This window comes from Aspergillus undulatus (genome assembly GCF_047715775.1).
Source record: "Aspergillus undulatus strain CBS 261.88 unplaced genomic scaffold BDV17scaffold_69, whole genome shotgun sequence".
In the NCBI taxonomy this organism is placed as follows: domain Eukaryota; kingdom Fungi; phylum Ascomycota; class Eurotiomycetes; order Eurotiales; family Aspergillaceae; genus Aspergillus; species Aspergillus undulatus.
The window spans coordinates 107,767-125,506 of NW_027396673.1; the positions used below are offsets into that span (position 1 = coordinate 107,767).

The window sequence follows — 17,740 nt, forward strand, 5'->3', positions numbered from 1 at the left end:
ACCATCATACAGCCAGAGATTCAGAAAGTACCCGCTTCTTCTCAATTCATTCTCTGTCTAGTGACGTAATATCCATGATCACTGTGCTAGATGCAATAAGGGACTGATGGCTGAAATCGATGGATTGGGCTTGATGATAAGTTCCATGGCGATGGTAAAACTCATTTACGCTGCCCTCGCCGCTTTGCCACCCAGGTTAAGGATTTAAGCGCCTGAATTTTCTGCACCAAGGCGCCTTCTGACCGGGGTGAGAGGAATAAATTAAAGAAGAGCAGATAGCATATCCTGCATGATACAAAATTACTCACCTTCTCCCTTCTACTACTGCAGTGGGCTTACCACATAATATATCATACAATCCAGCAGTGAAGTACTTGAAACCGTGCCAGTCACGACCCACGGCCGTAAAATACCAATGCTCACACACAGTAACATTGTCCGGGTCGTGGCGAGGTCTAAAGTAGGGTGAAGAAAAGTCCATTCGAGAATAGCAATATCAATAATAATAATCACATAGTGAATCAAAATTTGCTAAAAGTAACAAAACTTACACAAATGTAACAGTGAAAACTTGTCCGAAGAGGATGCCCACGCCAAGGCCTATTTTTACAAGTGCGAACAGTATCAGGTCTTCAAAGGGAAAGAGCAACATATGTGGCTAAAAAGCCTTGTCAGCTGAAATGTTGCACATGGAGATGAGCATGGCACTGCTGGCGATGCTTCCAGTACAATGAACTGCTGTATGAATCCAGTTGTATGTCTGCACTGGAATAACGTGTAGTAGGGCTGCAAGGGTATGAGACCGCTGCCGCAGATGAATGCTTAGGCCTCCACATCGTTAACACCCTTTCTGCGGCGGTGGTGATGATGAATCATTGTTATCCTCGTTTCGTATCTTGGCTGGCTTTTGATGGCAAGTGCTAGGTTTATAGGCAAGTTGGTTGGGGTGTTGCACCTGGAGATGAGCAGGATACTGTCTGCGAAGCTTTTCCAGTGCAATGAATCGCTGTATGGACCCAGCTGTATGTCTGCGCTGGGATAACGGTGTAGTAGGGTTGCAGGGTAGTGAGACAGCTGTCGCAAACGAATTCCGGCCCCTTCGCACAATTGAAACACTCTGTGTATTTTGATGATGAGGTATCAACACCATCGTCGTACTGGCCATAATGGTCGTCGTGTGCGATGGCACTCGAGGTTAGGAGTAGGATAAATAGGAATGACAACATTGTGTCGCTTCGACGCCTATAGATGTTAGTGTGAATTGCTCGGCCGTAGACGGATGTTACAGTGGGTGGAAACAGACATTGCTGGCTTGACTCTCGAAATTACAAATCAGAAGGCTCCTGAGAGATAGGCTCTCGGCGTAGGAAGTGGTAGTGAATGTCGCAGCAAAATTGAGAGAGGTATTTAGGGAGTGTCGAGATAGGAAGTAATGATATCAACCAGGGCGCGTTCGAATAAGATAAAGATTAATTAAGGAATGTGACAAACGGAATGGTATCAGAAGATTTTAAAAGAATGAGGGGAGAGAATAAGATAAAAGAGACAAGGAACGTGGTAGGTAAAAGGAAAGTGCTGCCCCCTCACTTCCACCATACAACAGTCCGCTAACACCCACACTTGCTACAAACCATTAGGCAAGTTTGCGTAGCTTGCACCTTCCCACCGCGTTGCATTGCTCCAGTGGGAACGATCCTGTTTATAAGTTCTGGTTAGAACTCGAATGCGTCGGGTTTTGAGCTTGAGACGCATTACGTAGCCTTGTACTACCAGAGGCTTGTTGCTGTTGGTGGGTGGGTCGAGAACTCTAGATATCAGCTTAATTTATCCAGGCTTTTGGGTCGTGGATGTTTTCCTATTAGCGTCACCAGTAGGCGTAATTGCTCGATATCAGCCACTAGGCATATCAACGAAATGAAGGTCTGATTTTGTCAATCTAGCTGCAAACGGTGGTTTGAATACACAGATAATAATAAGCAATCTAGCCTGATAAAGCAACTAGAAAAGACTGATACAAAAGTTGTCAGCGGTAACGTATTCAGTAAGCGAGTCGGCCACGTCTCATAAATCACGCGCGATCAGAATACTACAGTAATTCAACCACCAACCATGCCTCCAAAAGCGCGTCAAAACACTTACCATAATACGGAAATTGTCGGAGCATACTGCCATCCGGTACCGCCTGCCCCTAGGGGTTCGACCTCGCTTAGTCATCTATTAGTAAGCTAGTTATCTTAGATAGGCGGCCTACCGGCCACCTAATAAGACAGATATCTATTACTTCCCACAGGTTATAACCCCTCTAAGCTCTAGGAGCTAGACTTCTTGCTAGATTAAGATATACAGAGTCTGTTCCTAAAGTTCTAAGTAACTTGCTACACCAACTTTACTGATGTGACGGTTAGAAGGCCGCCGAAAGGGGCTACTTCGGCGGCCGTTTTAGGCGTCTCTCTAACCAGCTCCCGTCTTGGCATCACGTGTACGTATTCCCACGGCCACGGGCTTTCCCTCCACGCCAGGCACGCACCTGGTCTCTGAAGCTAATTTCAAATGGACCTTTCGTTGCTCTTTTGTTCATCACCCAGCGAGACGCTCTCGCTGCGGTCGCTGAGGGAGCCATTTTCGGCTCCCCCCCGCCATCATGTTCTCTCAAGTTCGAAGACTTATTATGCCGACCGTGTCCTTCTCTGCTTCTGTTCTTCCTCCCACTCGCATCTCCTGCGGCAGCGCCCATCCATTCGAAGCCCGTACCCGTGTACGAGACCACTTTTCTTCCCACCTTCTTAATTCACTACACCTGGCCTACCATCCTTTGCTAGTGATTCGTGAACTGTTTCGGCCATGACGCGACCCTCGCGACCGGTTGAATCGTACAACAAACCAAACGAAAGCGATGCCAGCTCCGACCTGAGCGAGATCTTTTCAGATAATGGATCGGATAGTGACTGGAGCAGCGACCCGGGTATCGACAGTGAGGATTCAGATGATGATGACGAACCAGGCGATGAAACCTTCGACGATGAGGGCCAGCTTCCTCCCGAACACTACTTGGCCCAGGCAGAGAGTCTGGATGTTTCTCAGCTTCGCCATAAGCGTTACAGTGACGGCACTCAGGAGAGGCTTGATGAGACTCGCATGTACTGGAATAGGTAGATGACCCTCTTGACCCTAAGACTATGTCGAAGCTCACTGGCGGCTCCCTGGCAGGTACTGTCAGCACATCGGCGTTGACCCAGTGCGGCACTGGCAGTGGATCTCAGACTCCGACGAGACGGTTCGCTTTCTATATGCATTTTTCGGATGGCGGTGTGATATTCGTCGTGGTAAAAATGGCCGTCACTGCCCAGGGATTGCATACAAGAGCTCGCTTGAGTCATTTTGGAAGTGGTGGCATCTCGTGCTGAAGCAGGAGACGACGTCGGGACTGAGCAAAGACATAACTGTCAAGGTAAATGATGTAAGTACACAATTTACTTTCCGCTCTAGCCAAAGAAGGCACGGTTACTGATCAGGTGCAGGTTATTGCCATGGTCGCCAAAGAGAAAGGCCTGGAGGTTGACCGGAAGCCAAAGAAGAACATGTACATTGAGGACGTCGCCGAGTTTGCACGCGTCCTTCTGACCACCACTGAGATGACGTTTGACTGTGGCTGGCAGCGGATCCAACTCCTTTTTTTCTGCCAGCTTGCAGCCATCACTGCAAGCCGTCCAGGGGCACTCCTCCACCTTCGCTATCGCGATATAGCATTGACTCTGATCCGAGATCCGGAAGGCGAGCGCCCTCGGCTGTTTATCTACTTAAAGCCAGACTTTACAAAGAGGTTTCTTGGAAAGAAGGCTGCGTAGGTTTTCTTGATTCTTCGAGCTCCTTGGGAGCTAGTCGGCTAACAGTATTGGATAGGAATGAATTTAAAATTCCAGAAATTATATTTGACCCAACTCTGGTTCTTAGTCCACACGTATGCTTGCTAAGTATGCTCTTCTACATTCAGGGCTTCAAGAGGATTTCTTCAACTGGACCAGTGTTGGATTGCCCAGAGAAGCTTTACAGTCTCAGGGTACTGAACGGCAAGGGACAGCAGGAGCTGAAACTCAAGGATGAAATACTGGATAAGTTTGTGTTCTGCCAGGTCGAACGGCTACCTACAGGGTATCGAATTGAGTTAGAGAAGCGACTGACGGACTCCATGGTGCGGTCCCGGATGCGTCGCGGCGGTGAGATTACAGGTTTTGATCAAATTACCCGGCCATACCTTCTCCGATACGCTGGAGCCAAGGAATTCAACAGCAGTGGTGAGTGTTTATCCAGTTCGGAAGTAGATGGGCGCTAACCTAATAAATAGAAGAAGTTACGGATGCTCTTCAAAATGTTATCCTACAGCACTCCGATATCCGCACCTTCGTCCGACATTATGAGGTGGATATTGATGTTGATGTTCAGGGCATTATCCGCAAAACTGGTTCTCAATCACCGTTAGTGCGATTTGCCTGCTCGTTGAGCGCCTCGATCGATCCAGACCGACCTTATAAGCTCTCTCCTGAAGAATCCAAGTCCCTCAATGAGCTCCCCGTGGTTCGTGCGCGGCAGGACATACTAAAGAAACGCAAGCAGAAATGGGATGACCGCAAAACCAAGTTTGACCGTGCTCATATGGCTTTTCAAGCCACCTTCGGCCATCTTGTCGAGGGAGCTCTTTCCACGCGCCACCATCATCTGAAGGCAAAGCTGGAACTTTACCAGGATCGGACGATGGAAGCAAAGCGGAGGTATAACAAAGCCATCCGTGAACTGCGGAATGAGAAACAGCGACAGCGTAACCGGCGAATCCGAGAGAATCTGGAGCGGTACCGAAACGAGCAACCTGTGATTGACCTTGAACGGCAACTAGCAGGGAAGCTAGTAGATACCAAGGTGATGGACGCTCTGGAGCACAAGGGCTTCATGCCTCCGCAACATCTAATGATGATTGACGCCATGCTGACTATGCCGGGTGCCACCATTGAGGCGGAGCTTCAGCGCCGGATCAATGCGATCAATGCGATGACTGCCTTCTGCCCCGTGGAAGAGGGACGACCCACGCCTCGACCCATCCAATCTTGCCGCCGGCCTGTGCCTGATGATAACGAAGCCGACCCTCCTGCCAAACGGCAACGGCATATATTAGAGGATAATACCGACGTCGCCCTGCGCCAAGCGATAGAGTCGGTGCAGGTCAAATCTCGAAAGCAGCGACCCACGATCTGCTTTCTGTGTCTGGGAAATCCGAATCTCCCGCTCAAAGACCGGGTTGCGAACCACAAAACACCTGGTTCGCTTACCAGACATTTTCTGCGGAAACATATCAATCCCCCCTGGCCGGCCAGAGGGGTTGAATGTAATGTTTGTGGGATGGAGTTGCTTGCACAGAAAGCTGATCTTTTGAATCATGCAGAACTCAGCCACGGAACAGTTGTGCGAGGTCGAACTCAAGGGAAGCTAGCACAAGAATGTTCACACCATGTTAGAATAGTGTTATAAGATCTGCTAAACTTGATGGCTTTATGTTCGGCGCACACCTTCGTCTATCTCAAGTCAATTTTTAAAATCACACTTTATTTCTTACTTTGCTTGTTTTCCAGGATGGCCGAACGTAGGGAACTTCAACGACATTAATTTGGTCTCCTACTCAACAATCCGCCTCATGATTCTGTGGCGGTCTTTTGGTGTCAATGTGAACTATATATCGCTCTCCTGCCTCTCTCTTTCCTCTCACGTTCCTCTGCCTTGAGAGAAAGCGCTTTGTGATCGTGGAAGCTGCTTCCACTCATATTCTAATAAGGGGGGATGAAAGGAGACCTCATGGCGTTGTTACTTCTCAACTCTGGGTCTGAAGCTCCTGTTGATGCCCGCCAAATGCCGTCCTAGTAGTCTTGCACGCTAAAGACACAAGGCCTAGGCTCCACAGTGGACTCGATGAGACGGCAGAATCGGTCTTGATGTGTGTTGAGTTGTTGACGGTCATTTTGCCCAGCTGTTCGCCTTTCTGTCTGTTCATGAACTTTTCCTCGCGCTGAAGAAGCAGGGTTGGCAGTTTGTTTAGGCAGCACCGGAAGACTTTCTTTGTTTGACAGCGCCAGAGCTTGGCTCACTCGCGCGTTTGGGAGTACCAGCGTATTCACGGTTGGTAGTAGGTGTATGGGTTAATGCTCGAGTACTTCGGTTCGTATGCGAGAGCTGTCGAGCCGTGAGGTTACAGGGTGCTGAGATTCGACGAGATAGAGCTAGCGAGCGAGGCAAAAGAGTCAGCTGGGCGTTGGGAATAGGGTCACGACAGCGCCGGATTTAGTGCATATCAGGCAGGCAGGAAGGAAGCAATGGGCATGACGGAGGCAGCAGGAGAGGTCGTAGTCATGGTCGCAGAATTGGATGTTAGGTCATTTTGAATTCTATGCTAGGGGTTAGTGAATTTCGAATGGCACCCTTCTGTTGCGAGTTAATATCAACAGCTATTAGGTTTCCATTGTGTTTTTGCACGAATCTGGACCTCGCTTTTGCTCAGAGCAAGCTACCGATGCGGCCGCGGAGTAAATCTGCCGAAGGCGGTGCGAAATCTTCAAGCCTAAGGCAACCATCTCGTGACTGCACCTTACGAGCGCATCAAAAGCATGGTCACAGCTCAAGACACCGGCAGAGTTAAGTGCGACCGCCTACGAAAGGGCCACAACTTTCTTCGCTCTGGTTGAGATTGTATTGCACTCTGTAGGCATTAATTCTTCCAAAGCGAATTCTCTTTTCTGATTGAAATCTGCTTTCCTTGTGGAGTCGTGTGACCTGAGTCAAAGAGTCGGGCAGTAAGTCAGAGTGCAGATACCCAAACTGCGAGGCTTTTCGGCCATGTCATCTTTAGTCTAGGAGGATTTTCCATACCCTAGAAGTCAGATTTATAAAACCAAGCTGATTCTTTTTTTCTCCTTACTTTGTTGTTGACTATTCTAACTTCGCTTTCCTCGGCTTCGCAGCAGGCTTAACACTAGCCACATGTGGCTTGGTAATTGCCCCGCGGCCAGACCAAGAACCCCTCAGTTTGCCAACAAAACTCCCGAATCGCTCGTCAACCCATACGTCAGGCAAAGATGCAGAATGACGACGGTTACCTCATCATCTCTGGTGATGAGCCACCTAATGACCTGCTGATTGCAGTTGAGACTGAGATCTCTTCATCTCCTAGGAAATGTGGACCGAATGGACAGCAGCTAATGCAGTTCGGCGTGAAGGTATGTTGACGTCGGCGCGTGCCAGCACTTGTTTAAACATTCTCCTGACAGTTGCAGCTTCCTCAAGAAACATGGTTTCAGGAATACCTCGGATGTTCGTCTTCTGATGCGAAAAAGTTGGGCGAGACGAGGGTTCGGTCATTCAACAACAATCGACTCGGGCGATATGTTCCCGGTCCTCCTGGGACTGTGCTCATATACAGGGCAGCTACCCGGCAGGGTCTTAGCCCTGGTACTGGATTTTTCAATGTTATACCCAAATCGCATCGAATGACAGCCGCGGAGATAAAACGAGCCAAATCTATACCGATTACCCTCACGGCCAGAGATATCCTGTTCATTCCGGCCAATACAACCATCGAATACGTTGCATCTGGAGAGAGTGTAGCCCTTTGTGAGGCTCTATCTGCCTCACTCAAATCTGAGTATGATGACAGCAGAATGGAAATATGAAGGGGTGATATTGCAAGTTCCATTGTTTGATGCAAGTATGTATTAATAAGATGATCAAAAAGGATAGAAATTAGGATCCGAGTTCAAAAAAGGACTTAGCCAGGTACCATGCGTCCATCCAGATTCAAAGTTTGGGAAAGTCCAGCAAAGGTCAGAGTCAGAGTTAGGGAATGCCTCCCAACTTGTAAGTTCTCGGTCAGAGGGATTTTGCGAATGAAGCAATGAGCTTGGCATTCCATCACCCATTGATCCCTGCGCTGCTCCTTGTAGCAAAAGGGGATCTTGACTGTACCTCGGCCCGAACTCTAAGGTGTCGAATGTAGGGTCCTGTGCTGCATGCCTTGTTTCATCAGGCAATGCTGTTTGCGGCACAAAAACAGTATCACCAATCCGCTGTGCTTGGTAAGGTTCTTGAGAACCATTCGCCTCACACGAGGAATTGAGGGGACCTTCTTGTTCTGAAGGTATATTCCCGCGCTTCCCAGGTTCTAACACACGCTGCAAGGGTATCTCGATGGCATCGGTGTCCTCGTCAACTCGTTGAGGTTCGTGTTCGATGTGGTGTCTGCGTTTGTTCATCTGCTGGCTATTTTGCGGAACTTCATCTAATCCTTTGCATGAACGTCTCCGTTTTGTACAAGCTGCTTGATATCCGCTAGGTGTATGGGATGCGGATATGGGTGCCGGAGGGAGGTGAGCTGATTCCCTTGTATCTGTCTGCGTTGGAGAAGGCAGAGGTGTCGTAGAACTATATGGCGTAGAGCCGAAACAATCCTGGATTGCTTCTATAGATGCCGAGATCTTCTGATAAGTAGCAGTCACCGTATTCATTTTGAGGTAGTCATTGATAGCGCGTATGCCGGCCTTTGTTGTACGGCCCCATCTGAAAATGGTCAACCAAAGAACAAACAGTCTCTTGATATTTACCTTTTCCAGTTCGTGCCCTTGATACCAGGTAGCACGCCAGCATCTAGTCCTACCCATCTGTCTCCTTCTCGCAGCTTTGGACTATGTTTCTGCCAGTCCTTGCCCAGACTCAAATGAAATGCCAAATCACGATATGATAGACCAGTTCTCAATACGGCCCCCTTTTTCTCAAGTTGTTGAGCTTTTGTCGTAACATCCAAAGACAAACGTCTGCATAGCAGTCGACGAGCTAATGGCGACGAAGTAGAATGATGCTCGATAGCTCTGACAGTCTGTCTGATGCTGTCGCCCGCGTCCAGTTCGGAGAACGATGCCCAGAAGCGGTTTGGATCCTTCAGATAACCTTTATAAGACTGCACAATTTCGCCGACTTTATCCTTATCTTTCTCAACTGTTTCTATAAGCACCACCAAGTCTGGTATTTCGTCTTTCGCGAGACCGTTATAAGACTCAAGGTAATCTCGAACTGTATCGACGGGCGGAGAGATTGTGGCACTTTTCGGATTCGTTCCAGTTTCAAAACGCGGTATATCTTTAAGCGCTTTGTTCAGGTACACGAGGGTTGCGTTGGCATCACCCACGAACAGATGGCCCAGATCCTTGAGAATTGAAGAGAGTCTCTTCGTCAGGTTAGCTCCTAACCCATGCATACAGTTGAAGTCTCATACATTGTCAACTGAGGATAGCAACTCAGCGAGCACTTCAAATTGCCTTTGAAGTGCAGTCTTAGTGCTCTGTGAAACAAGTGCCATGTTTGTCTGGGAGAAGTCTGTGCTCTACTGGCAAGTGCCTGAAGCCCCTCTTGTTATTTTTGGAGATAATGTACTATTCCCAAACATGACTAGCTTAAATTGTCTCTACTATCCCTAGATTGGAATAGTTTCCTTTGTCCAGACTGGAAATAGATGATCTGGCGTGCGGGGAGATGCACCTCCGTGGCCCAAGACTTCCTGTGGGACACTAGGCTAGTGGGTCAATCTCTGGTGAGCCTATGTTGACCTGACCGTACGCTCTGGCGGACTTCCTAGTTGGTTACTCCCGTTCAGGCAGAAGGAAACTATTACTGGAACCCCTCTTCAAGCGATGAGGTTGGACGGCATTGAATGTAGGTTAAACTTGGCGTCAAGGGATGTCAGCGTCGAGTTCGGGAACAGCATATATCATTAGATAAATACTTTCGGCTCACCCGTCCAAATTCTTTTCCTCTCGTGAGTAAAATCTCCAGCTGTACCATTCACTCTCTAGTGAGTCCTTTGCTTCTGGGCACAATTTTCTATATTGGCATACAAGGTACATTCCAACTCAAACATCCTCGAGCAAGTTTGACCTTCAGTAATGTTGCTAGATGTGTGACTGGCACGAAATCCTTTATCACTGTGGCTGTCTTGAGGCCGTGAACCTCATCCGAAGACACGCGCCAAATGCAACTTGCACTCCAAATACAACAAATCCTCCTCAAACTATCAATACTACGATCCGCGAGGAAGGCAGAATCTGTCCTGCTTGTCGTTATCCCACACCTGACAGTGACGTGTGATCTGACTTCTATCTGTCTGCGGAGCAGTTGTTGAGGGGTCAACACGCGAAACATGGCCTGTGTGCATGTCTTCATTTCCTTTCTAGGATGATGCTTATGGGTTTTGGTGTACCAAGGGGAAGATTTGATTGTCATTTTTATCTCAAGGCAACAGACTGATGTGACATAAGCAAACCATCAGGTGACTCGTGTCACGTAGTTCTTAAGAGAGCACTTTCCCGCGAAGCTTGATCCGTTCAGCATTCCCCTCCTTACTCTTTCAATTGTAATCCGTTCATTATGGATGAGATCAACCAACAAGTGTCCAAAGTACTTGAGGACACGAAAACAATTCGGATCGTTGCCGATATACCTACGAAGCTTTTGGCCTCCGACAATTATTTTGCTTCAGCAGCTAGTTTTATCGAGCCTTTCAGAAAGCATTGGGAAACACAACATCTCGTGCGATTAATTGTTGTTGATGTATATCCTCGACATACATATGTCATTTTTGACATCAACAACAACCGTTACCACTTTGAAACCGCTCATAAGCAGACCTTTTCTGTTCCGGTCTACATTCTCCGCTTCAAAAGCAACAGGTGGAGTTTCTTCAGACAACAAACTGAGGATCAACGAGTCGCTAGGGATATTGCAGAATTGCACCGACACGAAGGACAAAATGCACCACCTTTTTTTGCGGATCATATTAAGGGACCTGTTTACCTATCGCCTCGTACAGACTGAACCATTCGCCGAATCCTTCCAGAGTACTATTGCCGACTGCTCCGAACTGCCCCCAAGATGATTTGACCGATCCCAACACCGCATACACGGACCGTCAAAATGTACCACGGTAGGCACAAGAGCCTGATAGCAATAAACTGCAGGAATATCGCAATTTCATTGACCTCATTTTAGAAGCCCCTGAGTCCTATCACGCGGCCTTGGTTGAGCTTTCATCCTGGTGCATGGATCCTTTGCACTCAGATAGCGATGAGACACGGCTGATTAGAAACTGAAGCTTGTCTGATACTCCTAAGACTGCCTCAAAGAGCACCGGCTGGTATATAGTTCTGAAGTGTCTTGTCCTTCTATAAAAATTTCTGTCCTACCCGTTCAGACTCCCTGAGTTTAATTGGTCTTAAGACTCACTGTATGCGCTAAACTCTGATCACCTACGGATTCTAACTTGGTAATGGAGCTAGGCGTGCACCTTCTGCCCCACTTCGGCAGCGCCCAAGGGGTCATCCGGCAAGGGCCAATAATCTGCAGCTTGGCGTCTCCTTCCGAAGGCGTAGATCGGGCACCTCAAAAGGGCCCATCCCTGCCGCGGTGCGATCTCCATCTGGAGGCCCGTGTGGGGTATCGGGCGAAAAACCAGCTTGCTTAAAAGTTTATCCTGCATCCCACCACCTCAGAACAATAGTGGAGCTGCGCGAGAGCCAGATTAGTCCCATCGAAATACGGATCCTTTCTGACCGGGTTCTTGTCACTCATGGCGATCACTGGATAGAACAAGGCAGAGTCTGCAGATGGAATACTTGCTCAAGCTATGACCGATTGATAGACCCTCGGTCGATCACAGTTGATTTTCAGAGGTGGCTCGGAACAGCCAATCCAAGAGCGTCTGGACTCTGCCAGGAACCATCTCCGCGCAACGCTGCGACTTCTTGAAACCGAGGACATACGGCTAGCCCTACAAAATGAGACCGGATCACATTATCATACTTCTTGTTGAACTTTATAAAGACCTCCAGACACATTGTAATCAGTGGTTGCATAGCTGCACTATCTTCCTCCAACCATGGATTTGAAAAGCCTACAGGTTGATTTTACTCGATTTGTCGAACGCGTGAAGGGCAAAGCCGCAGTCCTGCAGAGGAAAGCTGCCGTCCTGCTTTGTTGGGAGGATGGTGTTCAAGAGTTTGAAATCAGGTGCTGTGGTGATCCTGAGCACTTGGATAGCGACGAGCATGAGTCCAAGCCCCCAGGTCAAATTCAGCCCCCCCAATATGCCCAGTCAAGTTCTGGAGATCCCTCGAGAAGCCAATCACCTCAAACGTCTGTCACTCGGCATAATGGTGACAACTCAACATTACGCTTATTCGGTGGGGATGATCCCCCCTCATACACATTCTGCGATGTACGAGGATCTGCGTCAGAATGCCAATCGCCGAATCGACCCTTTGGGCGCGCCGTTGATCTGAGACCTCCAAATCCAGCCGTCTCCAGATCAGGTCTGGGGTATGCGAGCAGGACCGCCACAGATTCGCGACGGAGAGAAACCCCAGTTTACTACCATGCTGCCATGCATGCACATGCATCGGTTACTCAATCACTCGACGAAGCCTCGAACATCCCGGATCCGACAACGCAAGGATTTCCGGAGCCGGAATCGTACATCATTGTAGTTGGTGATGAGCCTGCGGGAATGGAGCAGGGTTCCGCCATTGGCACGTTGAACAATCATGATAGGCAAAGCTCTATTGCTAGCGGATCAACTCTCATTCTGCCAAACCCCGATTACTACATACCGAGCCAAGAAGTTGAAGACGTTTCTACCGGTGATTAGTGCTAGGGGCAAGGCTGGATGAGCTCTGGAGCGCACCTGTCCCCCACGCCAACTAGGATATAGTTCTCCGTTTTCCCCTTCTCTTTCGCCTTACTGTCTACTTCTATTATTACTCAACTGTTTCGTCATCCTTGAACTGCTAGAGTATACTTCTTGTTTCATACCACCAAAAAAGGTAAGCAATCCTGAATTCCGTTCACTACTTTGGCTAATACCCTGTCTTTTCAAGATGTGTTTCTTGACTACGCGTTTATACCCTTGTGACAACGTTGATAGCGGTAAACTCCCATGTGGTCGCGATTGCCCGGCACCCATCAAAAGAGAGCCTACGAAAATGTCAACTCCCTGCAAACCAGACTGTCCTATCTGTATTGAGCGACTTGGTAAGGATCTGTAATATAGTACGCTTCTTTATAGCTACATCAAAGCAAGACTAACATTGTTCTCAAGGCCCCAAGAAGATAGAATTGTACTATCGCGCTATGAAGGAAAAGAACTTGTGATCGCTTCTGGTTGAATGTCAGGGGGCTGACTGTCTGGTCATGATGAGCGAGCTCGGTCTGGTGCACTAGACAGCCTACCGCAGATCTTAGTCCCTCCTAGTTTACTCTCGAATCCTGCTTGCGCCATATAAAAGTTCCTTGTAGTACTGTAGATTGGTTTATAAGTCGCCGCATAGGTTGCTTCAATCCACAGTTTTCCAGTACGGCCAGCAAGATAGCGTGGACTTTCTTCCTAGAATCATTCCCTACACTGTACGTAAATTCGCAAGATCCATTTACGGTCGTGGCTAACCTTCCCAGATGATTCATTCGAATACGGCGCTGCTGTCGGATTACGGGAGAGGTACCTACGACACCACTGGAGTCAGAAAACCAGACGCGCCGCCTCCGCCGCCGAAATGAACGGTCAAGCCGATGATGATACGTTGACAGAATGCCCAATGTACAGGCAGGGGTGATATACGTTTTTCTATTTAGTTGGGGACGCGTTTAATGGAGTCAGGCATAAGGGGACAGCTGAATGACGAAGATAGAAGCGCCTGAGACCGTGGAAGGAGACTGGCAATTGCGCATCAAGCCATACGAGACTGTATACGGGTCACCATGCACAGGGCTTGCTGCTAGCGCAGAATTGAATCAAATGTTCGAGGCTTCGAGAACACCTATGTACCTCTGGCATAATAACCTGGAAAGCAACGTTCAACAATCTCATGGCAAGGACATAAATAGACCATCCTGCCTCATTGCTCTCTAAACCCATCTCCAAGTCTCTTTTTTCTTAAGCACATACGTCGTTCGCTCCAATCCTCTCCTATGCGCCATGGCTTCACTCTATAAGAGAGTTCTTCGTGAAGGTAAAGGACTCACTCCGAACTTTGCCGATAAAGTGGAGTGCAAGTTTTGGGATCTAAAAGCTGCTGGAGAGTGTATCCGCATGTATGTTTAAATCCAGATACATTTCTTGTGCCTTGAATCTGACTGCCAACAACAGGCACCAGACCAAGTTCGGATTCTCATCCGCAGGGCACGCTTACTCTGTCCTTCTCGAAGTCATTGGTGTGCAGCACGGATTGAGCAACCAGACAATGAATATTTTGAAGCGGGGATTTGAGTTCTTCATTCGCAGCCTCCAGTCTATGCAGGAAGGTGAATCGGCCCAGCTGCTGATCGAGGATATTGAGGAAGCAGGAAAGAGAACCTGTGTCTTTTCCCTGTGAGTACTGCAGCATGAATGCTCGTCTCTCTGGAGTTGATAGAGCTAACCTAGAGCAGTTCCGTAGAGCTGATGGAGGTGATTCGTCGACCGGAGGGTTTCGCTCCTGTATCGTCCGACCGGCAACCTCGCCCTGAAGATAATGCAGAGGGTGCGGCACCTGTATTCCTTGACCTTGGTCCATCATTCTAGATATACACTACGGTTATCGGGTTCTTAGTTGCTGAATTCCACGGCTATTTGCCTGTTTCTTATCTTTACTTCTTCCAATCATTCCAATGACTGTAGCTTGTAGACTCGTAGATTGCTACCCGCAGTTTCACCTGCTTTACAATACACCACGTCATGTCGAAGTGGGGCCAAGTGCGGGGGAAAGATCGGCCCCTGAAAGTGACTACCACTCATGACTGAGCCCTCAGTGTCACACATCAACAAGATATGATGGAAGGCCTACGGCACGAGAACAAGATTCTATATCAGATTCTGGAACAGTCAGCCATTAAAGTACTTTGTCCCTCATGTCTGAAAGGCTTTTCTCGTACAGACCCTCTATACCGTCATTTTCGTACAACCAAGGATGAGATTCACTCGGGTCTTGACCCGATGGAGGATGATTTCGAACGATTCCATTCCTGCTATCAGAAGGCTATGAAGTCCTCGATATCTGCCAAAGAGCTTTCTAGATCTTCACTCGGAGGAAAGTGCTTCGAACTCTCCTATTTTATTCAGCACTATGGCAAAGACGCGCAAAGCATGACCTCTGGGATAGAAAACCAAGGCATTGATACCAGTAAGCTGTCTGCTAACTGCCCGTCAACTGTCCACAGTACTCATATAAAATTTCCCAGTGCTAACTTCCTCGTCGAGTTCTATCGCTCCATTCCAAACCTATTATGCCCCAACATACACAGATCACCAGGCGCAACCAGCTGTTATGCGTCAATCTACCACAGGCCGGTCCCATGATCCACAAAATTATCCAACAAGCCTTACGCGGAAAATAAACTAAGCAAACGGGGCATCACATTCTGCTCAATGCCGCGGAGCTCTCTGTTCAAACATTCTGCCCCACTGTGATCTCTGCCGGCTTGCTTATCATGAGGATAAGCCCAGCGGAGAGAAAAGCCTGACGTTCAACCCATATAGACTCTCCTAATATGACTTCCACGTTGTCGATTTTGCCCGGTCCTCGGAGGACGGTATAAACGGCCTTGGAGAGATTCAGCGGCGTGGAGGTATCTTTGTACGTTCGAAGAAGGGCGAATTCTGCAGTCTATGGGGTTAAATTAGCGAAAATGCTGGAATTTTCCTTTGATTTCCCTTACGCCTTTGTATATAAGACTTTTGATTTCGCTCAGAGGAGTATGGACTTCGCCGGTTGGGAAGATAACTCCTGGGTCTTCCGGTCCGCTCTCAATGTGTTGTGGAAGAGGCAATGTCCCATCTAACCAGTTGTCCAAAGATGAGGTTATCTGGCGTATTTGAGCCTCCGCCCTTTTGTCATGAAGGATTTGCAAGTGATGGAATATTTGCATGGTTCTCACAAAGCAACTGTGGCTTAGAAAATCGATATTCATGTCAGGTTCTTCATTGTGATTACCCCTCCCGTGCCAAGACCACCACGGCCAACTCCGCAAAACAGTGAGGGGCCATGAATGGATTTCCTTGTCAAAGGGAAAAGAAGAAACAGCGATCTAGAGGCTATTCCTCATAAGCTTGTATACATTCCAAAAGATAGTATAGATATGACTTGAATCCAGAAGCTTGTCTCTAACAAAGCCAGCAGATAATTCTCGAATAAGAAATGCAGACGTTTTGGCAGTATCTTGATTGCTCGCTCAAGCCCCTGCTTATTTAACCCTCCCACCACTAATCGACTGTATTGGCCATAAAATAGGTCCAAATCATGATCCATTCTGGGTTTCCGGAGAGATTCTGCCAGCAGAGAACGCTCGTGTGGGGATAGTAGGATTGGCGTCCGCGTCCAAAACGTATGCGAGAAGGCGCCCGGCCGAATTTTCCAGGTGAAAAGGGACAGGAAGAGGAGAGTCGAGTCGGTGAGCTCGCCCAAGAGGAACTCAATATACCCTTCGAGAAAAGAGGGGCTCAGACAAGCCACGTCTCTGGGATCGTGCTCATAGAAGCTCTCGAGAGCTGGTCGGGCGTTAAGCTGGAGGAGATCATTGGGTATGAGAATAACTGGCTGTCATAATCAGCAAACCTGGCTTTTACTCGCGTGTAATCATCTACTAACCATGGTGGTGTAAACTGGAATTTGCGAATCAAGGAAGGGGCAAAGCGACAGATAGTTCAGGTAAGTAATACCCTCAGATACGGGTTATAGACTGCTTTATGGTTGTCTGTCTGTCTCCGGTCTTCCTCCCTAACCAAGGGGTCTACCTTCCCGTTCCTCGACCTACCTGAAGCCAAAAGTACTTAGGTTGACCCACTTCCACAGTATGTGGTGTATTGAAATTGATGGTATTGAGACAATACACTGGCGTAGGCTTGGCTGCGTCCCTATTCCTAGCTGTTATTGGCTCGCAGGAGTGATCTACGTAAGAACTAGCTGACGCTCAGTCCTTAATATGGCTACCATGGTGGAGATGCGTCCTATATGCACACAGACGTATGAAGAGTGAAACGCGTCCCTCTCGAAAAAGACTGATTTGTCAAAAATGGGTTGTTTACAGCAGCCGCTGCACGCGCAGAATCAAAAGCGGGATTCCGACCCCAGGACAAGGCTAAGACTGGCGGAAAAAGCGAGCTTGCCTGTCCGTGGACAGGGGCACAGGGACGCTGAAGGAAAAAGAAAAGTTGCCCGGGGAGATTTGGTTTCTCTTTCGGATTCTGCACGCCTCTTGCACTCTTCACTGTCTTTTGTCCTCCTTGTGTTCCTTCTGACTTATAAAGCTTGGGGGTTCCTGTACTCAGGATTATATTTATCATGTTACTGGACTCGTTTGGCAATTTTGTTTTAATCGCATGGGCTCTCTGGTTTCCGTTTGTATTCATTGCTTTACTGACTTACTGCTGGCGACCTGGATCTCCGAGAATCGAGGACGAGAGTGACGATAAACTAGCCTGAGCAAAGCTGGTCAGAATGCCTGCTCCAGGGGTAGGTCACGCTTGATATTTTATGGCACCTTTCAACGCTTCTAGCTGTCTGAGGCAAGGATCACCTTGTACGCCATATTGGCGTGTCTATCTGGTGTAGTTGAATCGATTGACGAGCGTTCAACGGACGAGCATTCAGCGGACGAGCACTCAGCGGACGAGCACTCAGCGGACGAGCACTCA

At 48.3% G+C, this 17,740-nt stretch overlaps 8 protein-coding genes across 8 annotated transcripts; 6 read left to right on the forward strand and 2 right to left on the reverse strand.

Annotated features, from left to right (window-relative positions):
- Window positions 1-3,041: 3,041 nt before the first annotated feature.
- BDV17DRAFT_274772 (DUF3435 domain-containing protein) lies at window positions 3,042-5,606 on the forward strand. The gene is made up of 5 exons (XM_073759162.1): window positions 3,042-3,149; window positions 3,208-3,457; window positions 3,519-3,841; window positions 3,901-4,292; window positions 4,343-5,606. The coding sequence occupies exons 1-5, from the start codon at window positions 3,136-3,138 to the stop codon at window positions 5,515-5,517; spliced, it is 2,154 nt and encodes a 717-aa protein (XP_073611217.1). The 5' UTR covers window positions 3,042-3,135; the 3' UTR covers window positions 5,518-5,606.
- Window positions 5,607-7,112: 1,506 nt separating this feature from the next.
- Window positions 7,113-7,706, forward strand: BDV17DRAFT_284757 (uncharacterized protein; the record flags this gene model as incomplete). Its single annotated transcript, XM_073760585.1, has 2 exons — window positions 7,113-7,253; window positions 7,311-7,706. The coding sequence occupies 2 exons, from the start codon at window positions 7,113-7,115 to the stop codon at window positions 7,704-7,706; spliced, it is 537 nt and encodes a 178-aa protein (XP_073611218.1).
- BDV17DRAFT_301043 (uncharacterized protein) lies at window positions 7,578-9,385 on the reverse strand (the record flags this gene model as incomplete). The annotated part of the gene is made up of 3 exons (XM_073764171.1): window positions 7,578-8,589; window positions 8,634-9,253; window positions 9,302-9,385. 3 exons carry the CDS (start codon window positions 9,383-9,385, stop codon window positions 7,761-7,763), a joined length of 1,533 nt encoding a protein of 510 aa, XP_073611219.1. The 3' UTR covers window positions 7,578-7,760.
- A 1,029-nt stretch (window positions 9,386-10,414) lies between these two features.
- On the forward strand, window positions 10,415-11,125 carry BDV17DRAFT_213020 (uncharacterized protein). The gene has a single exon (XM_073755465.1). It carries the CDS (start codon window positions 10,450-10,452, stop codon window positions 10,894-10,896), a length of 447 nt encoding a protein of 148 aa, XP_073611220.1. The 5' UTR covers window positions 10,415-10,449; the 3' UTR covers window positions 10,897-11,125.
- An 831-nt stretch (window positions 11,126-11,956) lies between these two features.
- On the forward strand, window positions 11,957-12,724 carry BDV17DRAFT_295499 (uncharacterized protein; the record flags this gene model as incomplete). Its single annotated transcript, XM_073763070.1, has 1 exon — window positions 11,957-12,724. One exon carries the CDS (start codon window positions 11,957-11,959, stop codon window positions 12,722-12,724), a length of 768 nt encoding a protein of 255 aa, XP_073611221.1.
- Window positions 12,725-14,047: 1,323 nt separating this feature from the next.
- Window positions 14,048-14,632, forward strand: BDV17DRAFT_295500 (uncharacterized protein; the record flags this gene model as incomplete). The annotated part of the gene is made up of 3 exons (XM_073763071.1): window positions 14,048-14,163; window positions 14,219-14,440; window positions 14,500-14,632. 3 exons carry the CDS (start codon window positions 14,048-14,050, stop codon window positions 14,630-14,632), a joined length of 471 nt encoding a protein of 156 aa, XP_073611222.1.
- Window positions 14,633-14,883: 251 nt separating this feature from the next.
- On the forward strand, window positions 14,884-15,588 carry BDV17DRAFT_213064 (uncharacterized protein). The gene is made up of 2 exons (XM_073755466.1): window positions 14,884-15,230; window positions 15,289-15,588. Exons 1-2 carry the CDS (start codon window positions 15,044-15,046, stop codon window positions 15,447-15,449), a joined length of 348 nt encoding a protein of 115 aa, XP_073611223.1. The 5' UTR covers window positions 14,884-15,043; the 3' UTR covers window positions 15,450-15,588.
- On the reverse strand, window positions 15,495-15,975 carry BDV17DRAFT_295501 (uncharacterized protein; the record flags this gene model as incomplete). Its single annotated transcript, XM_073763072.1, has 2 exons — window positions 15,495-15,713; window positions 15,766-15,975. 2 exons carry the CDS (start codon window positions 15,973-15,975, stop codon window positions 15,495-15,497), a joined length of 429 nt encoding a protein of 142 aa, XP_073611224.1.
- Window positions 15,976-17,740: the final 1,765 nt, after the last annotated feature.

Bases quoted from the DNA above. Each gene is read 5' to 3' on its own strand.
- BDV17DRAFT_274772 (XM_073759162.1), top strand. The intron at 3,842-3,900 runs GTAGGTTTTCTT...AGTATTGGATAG, and splicing joins TTTCTTGGAAAGAAGGCTGC to GAATGAATTTAAAATTCCAG. The intron at 4,293-4,342 runs GTGAGTGTTTAT...CCTAATAAATAG, and splicing joins CAAGGAATTCAACAGCAGTG to AAGAAGTTACGGATGCTCTT.
- BDV17DRAFT_213020 (XM_073755465.1), top strand. From the start codon at position 10,450: ATGGATGAGATCAACCAACAAGTGTCCAAAGTACTTGAGGACACGAAA.
- BDV17DRAFT_213064 (XM_073755466.1), top strand. From the start codon at position 15,044: ATGGAGGATGATTTCGAACGATTCCATTCCTGCTATCAGAAGGCTATG. The intron at 15,231-15,288 runs GTAAGCTGTCTG...AAAATTTCCCAG, and splicing joins AAACCAAGGCATTGATACCA to TGCTAACTTCCTCGTCGAGT.